General features: G+C 39.0%; 1 protein-coding gene across 1 annotated transcript; it reads right to left on the bottom strand.

Moving 5' to 3' along the window:
- Positions 10551-11309, bottom strand: LOC107633152. Its single transcript, XM_016336787.1, has one exon. The coding sequence runs from the start codon at positions 11307-11309 to the stop codon at positions 10551-10553; it is 759 nt and encodes a 252-aa protein (XP_016192273.1).

Genomic DNA, 11874 nt, shown 5'->3' with positions numbered 1-11874 from the left:
CGTTCAACTCCAGCTTTTGATCCTTTTCTGGCGCTGGACGCCAGAATTGGGCAGAGGACTGGCGTTGAACGCCAGTTTACGCCAAATTTTTAGAAAACCACCAAAATTTTCGAAAACCAAAGGGAATTCAACCCAAACTTGCCAAACTTGAAGTTTGGCACACAATTTAATAGAGAAAATATTATTTATGAAAAAGAAGGTTTTGAAAAGAGTATAAAAGATTCTAACCCAATTACCAAGAACACAGATTAACGCTCTAGACAAATGAGTTATGGAATTTTCGAAAATTTTAAGAAAGATTATTTTTTAAAACACCAAACTTAAAGTTTGGCACAGGATTTAACAGAAAAATTATTTTTGAAAAAGGTTTTAAAAAAATTATGATAGCCAATTACCATGAACATAAACACCACGTTCTAACTAACTGAGTTATAAATTTAAAGTGTTTTAACAAGGGATAAATAATAAAAGACTCTAAACCAAAAAGAAAGATTTTTTTCCTAATCTAAGCAACAAAATAAACCGTCAGTTGTTCAAACACGAACAATCCCCGGCAACGGCGCCAAAAACTTGGTGCACGAATTGTGAATCACACTTTTCACAACGCCTGAATCAGATTTTTGCTCAGCTCCTTCAATTTCAGCCAGAAAAATACCTGAAATTACAGAAAAACACACAACTCATAGTAAAATCTAGAAACATGAATTTTTCCTAGAAACTAATAGAAATAGACTAAAAACTAACTAAAACATACTCAAAACTATATGAAATTATCCCCAAAAAGCGTATAAAATATCCGCTCATCAACCTTGTTCTTATGTATTTTCAACGGTGGAATTTCTACACACCATAGATTAAGATGTGGAGCTCTGCTGTTCTTCATGAATTAATACAATTACTATTGTTCTTCTATTCAATTCACGCCTACTTCTTCTCTAAGATATTCATTCGTTCTTCAACTTGATGAATGTGATGATCTGTGATACTCATCATCATTCTCACCTATGAACATGTGCCTGACAACCACCTCTGTTCTACTAGCAATGGCTTGAATGCGTATCTCTTGGGTCTCTAATCTAAGATTGGAACCTTCGTGGTATAGGCTAGAATTATTGGCGATCATTCTTGAGATCCGGAAAGTCTAAACCTTGTCTGTGGTATTCCGAGTAGGATCTGGGAAGGGATGACTATGACGAGCTTCAAACTCGCGATTGTTGGGCATGTGACAGACGCAAAAGGATCAATGGATCCTATTATAACATGATCGAGAACCGACAGATGATTAGCCATGCGGTGACAGCGCATTTGGAACATTTTCACTGAGAGGACGGGAAGTAGCCATTGACAACGGTGATGCCCAACATAAAGCTTGCCATGGAAGGGAGTATGAATGGTTGGAAGAAGGCAATAGGAAAGCAGAGGTTCAGAAGGAACAAAGCATCTTCATACGCTTATCTGAAATTCCTACCAATGAATTACATAAGTATCTCTATCTTTATTCTATGTTTTATTCATCTTTTAATTATCACTTCTCCATAACCATTTGAATCCGCCTGACTGAGATTTACAAGATGACCATAGCTTGCTTCAAGTCGACAGTCTCCGTGGGATTGACCCTTACTCACGTAAGGTATTACTTGGACGACCCAGTGCACTTGCTGGTTAGTTGTGCATAATTGTGACAAAGTGTGATTCACGTTTGAGAGCTCCAAGTCTTTGGCGCCATTGTTGATGATCACAATTCCGTGCACCAAGTACCTTGAGTTCTCAGATGTCGGGAAGCTATTAAATTTACTACCTTAGTTACGGCAGTAGTAAGTTCCAGTATGCCCTTTTCTATCTTTGCTTGCCCTTGAAGAAGAACACAAAGTTTATCATTCACTGGAGGTTGGGGTGGGTGTGAGGTTTCATTGGTTGGGGGAGAGGGTTCAAAATAATAATGTGGTGGTTCTTGGGAGTAATTGGATTGGGATTGTGGTGGATAAGGGTTATATGGTAGTGAATGATGAAAAGGAACTTGTGAGTTTGGTGGTTCAAATCTACGTTGAGAGGATGGTCTATAGGCACAGGGTGGGGCTTGTTAGTAATTGCAAGGTGGTCTACCATGTCTATTAGCTTGGTATGCATTATATAGTGGTCTTCGTCCATGATATCTTGGAGGGCGTTGTTGCCTAAAGGGTTGATCAGATCCTCTTGGCTCCATCCATCTTTGATTGCTCTGACCTTGATGCATGTTCCTACTATAACTTCTGTTCCCTTCAACAATATTAGAACCAAACTCAAAGCGAGAGGGGTGAGAATTCATAGTATCTAATAAAAATAAAAAGGGAAAAACAAAAACAAATAAACAAATAAAAGAAAAATATTTACAATAACCAATAATAAGGCACACGTTTGCAGTTCCCCGGCAACGGCGCCATTTTGAAGAGAGAACTTTTGCGTGGTCTAGAAATTCGCAGATAAATCCTCGTTGCAGGTATAGCTTCTAAACCAACAAAAGTTCTTTGTAACAAACCCCTAAATAAATTGATAACCAAAGTATTTAAACCTCGGGTCGTCTTCTCAAGGAACTGTAGGGAGGTGTTCTTGTTATTGGTTATGAGTTTTGTAAATTAGGGGTTTTGAAAGGGTAAGGAACAAGTAATTTAAATAACAAACAAAATAAATAAATAACTGTAAAATAAACTCTTGGCAAGGTATGAAAATTTGGAAGTCCTATCCTAGTTACTCCTATGAGAATGGAAGTTAATCCCACTTAGTTAACCCTTATGAAAGCAAGGGAAAGTCAAGTGAACTAATTAGTTAGATTCCCAAGTCCTAGCCAACTCCTAAGGAAAGACTAGAGTTAGCGGAATACCAGTCAATTTAGCCGACATAACAACCAATCATGGATAGTTGATAACTCAAGAGCTTCCAGTTAATCAATTAAAGCCAATAATATAAAAAGCTAAATAAGAATCAATGATCTGAAATACCTCAATTGCATTAATAAGAGAAAATCAATCTAAACATAAAGAATTCATAAGCCAATCTGGCAACATAAGTAATTAAAGGATAGCATTAAAATATCTGAAAGTAAAAGAGAAATATAAAGTAAAAGGAATATTGTACCTGATGAAGAGTTGAATTTCTAAATCCTTAAGAGGAATCCTAATCCTAAAACCTAAGAGAGAGGAGAGAACCTCCCTCTCTAAAGACTACATCTAAACTATGAAAAGTGAATAATTGAAGGCCTCCTCATGAATGGATGCATTCCCCCATTTTATAACCTCTAATATGTGCTTTCTGGACTTGGATCTGGGCCAAAAAGGGTTTCAGAAATCGCTGGGGGCATTTTCTGCAGTTTCTGGTGTGTGGCATCTGTCAAGCGTCCGCGTGGGTCACGTGGTCGCGTCATCTGGAGTTTTTTTTATCACACGTTCGCTTCGGTCATGCGTCCGCGTCATCTATGTTCTGCTTAAGGCGCGCGTCCGCGTCAGTCACGCGTTCGCGTTGCTACTTTTTCGCGCTAGGCATGCGGCCGCGTCGTCCATGCGTTCGCGTTGCTGCCAGTTTCTTCAAAAACTCCATTTTGTGCTTTCCTTCCATTTTTGTATGGTTCCTTTCCATCCTTTAAGTCACTCCTGCCTTAGAAGATCTGAAACTACTCAACACACAAATCACGGCATCTGATGGTAATAAAGGGTAATTAAAATAATTATTTTTAAAGCATTGGAAACATATTTTTCACATATATCACATAATAAGGAAGGGAAAGTAAAACCATGCAATTTACATTAATAAGTGGGTGAAGGGTTGAATAAATCACTTAAATTGAGCACAATATATATCATAAAATATGGGTTTATCACCTATACCACGAAGGTTCTAATCTTGGATTAGAAACCCAAGAGATACACATTCAAGCTTAATTGCATGTAAAACGGAAGTGGTTGTCAGGCACGCGTTCATAGGTGAGAATGATGATGAGTGTCACGGATCATCACATTCATCGAGTTGAAGAACGAGTTTATATCTTAGATAAGAAGTAGGCGTGAATTGAATAGAAAAACAGTAGTACTTTGCATTAATTCATGAAGAACAGTAGAGCTCCACACCTTAATCTATGGTGTGTAGAAACTCCACCGTTGAAAATAAAAAAGTAATGAAGGTCCAGGCATGGCCGAATGGCCAGCCCCCATAAAGGTCTAAGATAGCATAAGACTAATCAAAGATCCCCTTTAAAATACAATAGCAAAAGGTCCTATTTATAGAGAACTAGTAGCCTAGGCTTACAGAAATAAGTAATTAATGAAGAAATCTTCTTCCGGGCCCACTTGGTGTGTGCTTGGGCTGAGCATTGAAGCTTTCACGTGTAGAGACTTTTCTTGGAGTTAAACGCCAGCTTTTGTGCCAGTTTGGGCATTTAACTCCAGCTTTTATGCCAGTTCTGGTGTTTTGACACCAGAATTTCTATGCTGACTTGGAACGCCGGTTTGGGCCATCGAATCTCGGGCAAAGTATGGACCATTAAATATTGCTGGAAAGCCCAGGATGTCTACTTTCCAACGCAATTGAGAGCGCGCCAATTGGGCTTCTGTAGCTCCAGAAAATACCTGAATCAGATTTTTGCTCAGGTCCCTCAATTTCAGCCAGAAAATACCTGAAATCACAAAAAAACACACAAACTCATAGTAAAGTCTAGAAATGTGATTTTTATTTAAAAACTAATAAAAACATAATAAAAACTAACTAAAATATACTAAAAACATACTAAAAATAATGCCAAAAAGCGTATAAATTATCCACTCATCACCAGACCTGAGTGTGGCACGCCAATTCAACTCACCAGAGAAGACAATGAAGTTCTTTTTGAGGGCGTAGCACACCACTGCTGGGTGTGGCACACCAAGTATATTTTCCAGAGGAGAAGGTAGAAAAGTCCATTGAGGGCGTGGCATGCCAGTTCTGGGCGTGCCACGCTAGTTCAAGTTTCCAGAGAGGAAGAAGGGAGAAGTCACAATGGGCGTGCCACTTGAGCTCAAAGGCGTGGCATGCCAGGCTAGCTAAACAAAGGAGGCGTGCCACTTGGAAGCTAGGCATGGCACGCCACTCACACGCCGCTCACACGCCAGGCACATGGTTCATTTTAATGAGTTTTTCTTTTTATTTTCAATTATAATTTTCTTACTTTTTGTAATTTTCATTTTCTAGTTATAGGAGTAGTATAAATACCCCCTGGGGAGTACTGAAAAAAGGGGGTTAATCAGTTGGTTAGTGGGGTTTGCTAGTAGTAGTTTTTACTTCACTTCATCTTCTTCCATCTCTTGTACTTTTCTTCAAGCTATAAGTAGCTAAACTCCCTTTCCTTGGGAGAGGGAGCTCTGTGGTACTTGATGGATTAATGATAGTGAATTTCTTCTTCTCTTCATCTTCTCTTTGATTTGCTAGAAGGAATTTCGTTTCTCAAGTCTAGTGTTCAATCATCTTGGAAAAGAGGTTGAATGGAATTTGGGTTTCATGAGAACCTTTGAAAAAAAAACATAGAGCCATGCTTGAAATCCCTTCTCATACTTGAGTAGATCTGGATTTTGTGATTGGATATGGTGACATGAAATCTACCCACCATTTGGATCTATGAGGATGTGTGGTATAATCAGGGACCAAGCTTATCTCTCTTCATGAGCAATTAGACCAAGGAATTGGCTGGTTATCAAGATTTGAGAGATTGAATCACCAAGGAATTGAGGTTCAATCAATCATGATTGCCAAGAGGTCAATGAGTTGCATGATTGAAGAAGAGATGATCTAGAGTTGATCCAAAGAGAGCAACATCTCCTAATCCCAATGAATTTTCCCTATTCTTATCTTTCCTATTCTTTGTAGCTTTCCTTACTTTCTGCCGTTACCCATTCCCCATTTACAATTCAGTCATTTATGTTCCAGCACTTTACATTCTTGTCATTTACTTTTCTGCACTTTATAGCTTTCCTTTATCTTTAAGTCATTTACATTTCTGCTATTTAGAATTCTGCACTCATCAATTCTTACTGATTAGCTTGACTAATTCACCTATTAACTAAAGTTGTTCAATCAATCAATCTCTGTGGGATTCGACCTCACACATAGTGAGTTATTACTTGACGACAATTTGGTATACTTGCCAAAGACAGATTCATTATAATTGATATAGTGAATTTTTAGTCCATCAAATTTATGGTGCCGTTATCGGGGATTGATTTTAAATTGACAATGATTAAGTTGAGGGGCATTTAGATTAAGCATTTTTTATTTACCATGTTAATTCCTTTAATTTCATTTTCTTATTTTCTTCTTTCTTTTAGCACTTGAGTTTCGAGTTGATTTATTGTATATATTTCCATTCTAGCACACTAATCCACTAACTGTTTGATCAATTGCATCAATCAATCTAACCATAAGTCTTAACAAGGGTGATCCCTTCACTTGCCTTTTGCTTGTTTGGTTGTTGAATGTATGACAGGTAGAAGAGGAGGAACTTCAACCTCTTTTGATAGTTAACCTGAGAGGACCCTCCTTAGACTAAGGAGGGAAGTAAGAGGTAAAGGAATAATTCGAAAGGAAGTATTGGATGAAGATAAAGACATTACTATGGAGGAGGAAGTACATGATCATGTTGGAGAAGGTGCTAGTAACCATGTTGGGTAGGAGAGAAGAGTTCTAGGCTCTTATATCAACCCAAACCCAGGAAATTGTGGAAGTAGCATCCTAAAACCAACCATTCATGCTAATAACTTCGAGTTAAAACCTCAACTCATCACCCTTGTTCAAAATAACTGCTCATTTGGAGGAAATTCCCAAGAAGATCCAAATCAACATCTAACCACATTCTTGAGAATCTGTGACACAGTGAAGGCTAATGGTGTTCATCCGGACACCTATAAACTGTTGTTGTTTCCCTTTTCTCTCAGGGATAAAGCATCTAAGTGGTTGGAATCTTTTCCAAAGTAGAGTTTGACAACATGGGATGATAACAAGTTGAGAGCTGAGGTACAAACCTTTAGACAACAAGATGGAAAAACTCTCTATGAAGCTTGGGAGAGATACAAAGAGCTGATAAGAAAATGCTTCCCAGATATGGTCAATGAGTGGGTGAGCTGCACATTTTCTATGAAGGATTGTCTTAAGAGTCAAAGAAGGCCCTAGGCCACTCTTCAGGAGGTTCTCTCAATAAAAAGAAGACAATTGAAGAGGCCAAGACTCTACCTGCAAGCTTGAAGTATGCTTACTTAGGGAACAATGACACTTATCCAGTAATCATCAACTCAACCTTGAGTAAGGAACAAGAGGAGGAGCTCATTAAGGTGTTGAAACAGCACAAGGATGCCATTGGATGGACACTTTCCGACTTAAAGGGAATAAGTCCTTCAATGTGCATTCATAAAATCCTTCTTGAGGAGGATGCCAAGCCATCAATCTAGCCACAAAGAAGATTGAATCCATCAATAAAGGAAGTGGTGTAAAAGGAAGTGCTAAAGCTATGGCAAGTAGGGGTGATTTACCCCATCTCAGATAGTCCTTGTGTAAGCCCTGTTCAAGTGGTTTCCAAGAAAGGGGGAATCACAGATGTGCCAAACGAAAGGAATGAGCTAATACCAACAAGAACAGTGACCGGATGGCACATGTGTATAGACTATAGAAAGCTCAATGAAGCCAAATGTTGGAGTGGCTTGCTGGGCATGAGTACTATTGTTTCTTGGATGGATATTCAGGCTACAACCAGATTGTAGTGGACCCTAAGGACCAAGAAAAGACATCTTTCACCTGCCCTTATGGTATTTTTGCATACAGACGTAATCCCTTTGATTTGTGCAATGCACTTGCCACATTCCAAAGGTGCATGCTGTCCATTTTTTTTTAAATAATTTAGAAATTTATTGAGGTTTTCATGGATGATTTTTCAGTGCTTGGTGACTCCTTTCCTAATTGCTTACACCATCTTGCCTTGGTGCTCAAGAGATGCCAAGAGACTAACCAGGTTTTGAACTGGAAAAAGTGTCATTTTATGGTTACCAAAGGGGTAGTCCTTGGCCACAAAATCTCTAAGAAAGGCATAGAGGTAGATAGAGCCAAGGTGGAAATGATTGAAAAGTGACCAAGCTCGGGTCTGGAAGTGATGAGCGGATAATTTATACGCTTTTTGGCATTATTTTTACATAGTTTTTAGTATGTTTTAGTTAGTTTTATTATATTTTTATTAGTTTTTAAATAGAAATCACATTTCTGGACTTTACTATGAGTTTGTGTGTTTTTTGATGATTTCAGGTATTTTCGGGATGAAATTGAGGGACCTGAGCAAAAATCTGATTTAGAGGCTGAAAAAGGACTGCAGATGCTGTTGGATTCTGACCTCCCTGTACTCGAAGTGGATTTTCTGGAGCTACAGAAACCCAATTGGCACGCTCTTAATTGCGTTGGAAAGTAGACATCCAGGACTTTCCAGCAATATATAATAGTCCATACTTTGCTCAAGGATAGATGACGCAAATTTGCGTTTAACACCAAGTCTTTACCCTATTCTGGCGTTAAATGCCAGAAACAGGTTGCAAACCAGAGTTAAACGCCAGAAACAGGCTACAACCTGGCGTTTAACTCCAAAAAAATCCTCTACACGTGTAAAGCTCAATGCTCAGCCCAAGCACACACCATGTGGGCCCCGAAAGTGGATTTCTGCACTATTTGCACTTAGTTACTTATTTTCTGTAACCCTAGCTACTAGTTTAGTATAAAAACAACTTTTAGAAATTTATTTTGCACCTCATGACATTTTTACACTTTACATTATATTTCTGACGGCATGAGTCTCTAAACCCCATGGTTGGGGGTGAGGAGTCCTGCTGTGTTTCGATGAATTAATGCAATTACTACAGTTTTCTATTCAATCACGTTTGTTTCTATTCTAAGATATTCACTCGGACTTCACCCTGATGAATGTGATGATCCGTGACACTTATCACCATTCTCAACCTATAAACGCGTGCCTGACAACCACTTCCGTTCTACCTTAGATTGAGTGTATATCTCTTAGCCTCTTGGTTCATGATCAGAGTCTTCGTGATATAGGCTAGGACTATTGGCAGCCATTCCTGAGATCTAGAAAGTCTAAACCTTGTCTGTGGTATTCTGAGTAGGATCTGGGATGGGATGACTGTGACGAGCTTCAAACTCACGAGTGCTGGGCATAGTGACAGACGCAAAAGGATCAATGGATCCTATTCCAACACGAGTGAGAACCGACAGATGATTAGCCCTGCGGTGACAGCGCATTTGGACCATTTTCACTGAGAGGACGGATGGTAGCCATTGACAACGGTGATCCACCAACATACAGCTTGCCATGGAAGGAGTCTTGCGTGCGTGAAGGAGAAGACAGTAGGAAAGCAGAGATTCGGAAGACAGAGCATCTCCAAATCCTCAATCTGTTCTCCATTACTGCATAATAAGTATTATTTAATTTATGCTATTTACTCTTCATAAACCCAATCACTTTTATTACTAATTTCCTGACTAAAAATTTCAAAATAACCATAGCTTGCTTCAAGCCAACTATCTCCGTGGGATCGACCCTTACTCACGTAAGTTATTACTTGGACGACCCAGTGCACTTGCTGGTTAGTGGTACGAGTTGTGAAAAGTGTGATTTACAATTCGTGCACCAAGTTTTTGGCGCCGTTGTCGGGGATTATTCGAGTTTGGACAACTGACGGTTTATTTTGTTGCTTAGATTAGGAAAAATTTTTCTTTTTGGTTTAGAGTCTTTTATTATTGTTTTTGGTTAAAATTTTAAAATCCTTATTTTATTTTTCTAAATTATTTTAAAAAATTTTTAAAACCAATAACTTCATGATTTAGTCTTCTGTTTGAGTTTAATTTCATATTTTAAGTTTGGTGTCAATTGCATGTTTTTATTTTCCTTTAAATTTTTGAATTTGTGTTCATTGTTCTTTCTTGATCTTCAAGTTGTTCTTGCTATTTTTCTTGTTTGATCTTTAGTTTTCCCTGTTCTGTGTCTTTTCTTGTTTTTCTTGTGCATTTTCAAATTATTAGTATTCCAAAAATTTATATACATTAAATACCTTTTTTAAAACACGTTAGATTTATAGCTCAGTTGGCTAGAGCGTTGTGCTTATGTTCTTGGTAATTGGGTATCTTCCTTTTAAAACGTTTTCAAAAATAATTTTTCTTTGATTAAATCTTGTGTCAAACTTTTAAGTTTGGTGTTCTTTTTGTGTTCTTGAGTCTTTGAATTTTATTCTTGTTGTTCTTGTGAGTCTTCAAAGTGTTCTTGAGTCTTCTTTGTGTTTTGATCTTAAAATTTTTAAGTTTGGTGTTCCTTGGTGTTTTTCCTCCAAAATTTTCGAAAAATAAGGAGCATTAGATCTAAAAATTTTAAGTCTTGTGTCTTTTGTGTGTTCTTCTCTTTTTTTTTTTGAATCAAAGGGAGCTCAACACAGCAGAGTGGAGCAGATAGCAAAGCTATAGTAAGAATAAAACAAGATAACATACAACTCCTAGATACTGTGACCCGGCCATCAACACCCAAAGGGCTCAGCACCACTCCATTCTTCGTAGAACGTAAACGATCTGTTGATAATGTCCCCTACTCTTGAACTCTTATTTCGAAAGAGCCTGTCATTCCTTTCTAGCCAAATTGTCCAGATAACAGCAAAGAATCCAGTGAACCATCTCTTCCTATCTACCTTCCTTCCTAGAAAGTTCGTCCAACTCTCAAAATGTTCCTTCAAAGTACCCGGAAAGCTCCACCTTTGTTGAAAGGCCATTAGCCAAGCACACCACACCTGCCATGTAATCTCACAACTAAGAAACAGATGATACGCGGTTTCCACAGGCGTACCACACAGAAGACACCTATTGTCCTGTTGGTCAATAACCCGTAATCTGCACAGTCGATCCTTTGTGTTGACCCTTCCGACTAACGCAAACCAAGAAAGGAGTTCAACCCTCGGGAGGACAAATCCTTTCCAAACAGCACTAGTGAAGCTATAGCTAGTAACCTCCTCTGGTAGGACTTCCTCCTGCATCACTCGCACAAAGGATTTTGTTGAGTAGTCACCTGTTTTATCAAATTTCCATACCACACTATCTTCCCTCCCATTTGTAAGCTTGAATGACAGTAAGATCTCATGAAGTTGGTGTACTAAGTCCAACTCCCACTGGAACAACTCTCTCCTCCACTGGAAACTCCAAATCCACACTAGCCCATCCCAAAAGCCACAGTCTGCTATCACAGATTCATGAAGAGTTGAGACCGAGAAAAGCCTAGGAAACATATCTTTCAATACTCCAGCCGGTAGCCATCTATCCTCCTAGAATCGGATTGTTCTGCCATTCCCTAACTCCATCGACAACCCACTGATCATCTGATCTCTCAGCCCCGGCTTACTAACTTGTAGCTGGCATATATCCTTCCAAGGACCCCCTCGCATGGGAGTAGGCTGTCCTCCCACCATTCTTGCAGGATGCATATTATTACAAGAGCACACCACTTTCTTCCATAAGGGACAGTCTTCTTTCGAGAACCTCCACCACCACTTAAACAGCAATGCGGTATTTCGAATCACCGCATCCCCAACTCCCAACCCACCTGCCTTCTTTGGAGCCATAACCACTTCCCACTTCACGAGTGGTACCCCGTATCTCCCATCCTTAGTACTCCACAGGAACCGTCGTTGCAGGGAAATTAGCTTCTCTGCCACTGTCTTTGGCATCTTATATAAACTGAGGTAGTAGATCGGCAAGCTACTAAGAACCACCTTAATTAGGACCAGCTTACCTGCTTTGTTAAGAGTTTTTGCTTTCCACAAACTCAGTTTGTCTTCCACCTTATCAATCACC

The sequence above is a fragment of the Arachis ipaensis genome, chromosome B03, assembly GCF_000816755.2.
Source record: "Arachis ipaensis cultivar K30076 chromosome B03, Araip1.1, whole genome shotgun sequence".
NCBI lineage: Eukaryota > Viridiplantae > Streptophyta > Magnoliopsida > Fabales > Fabaceae > Arachis > Arachis ipaensis.
This window is presented reverse-complemented; position numbering and strand designations above follow the sequence as displayed.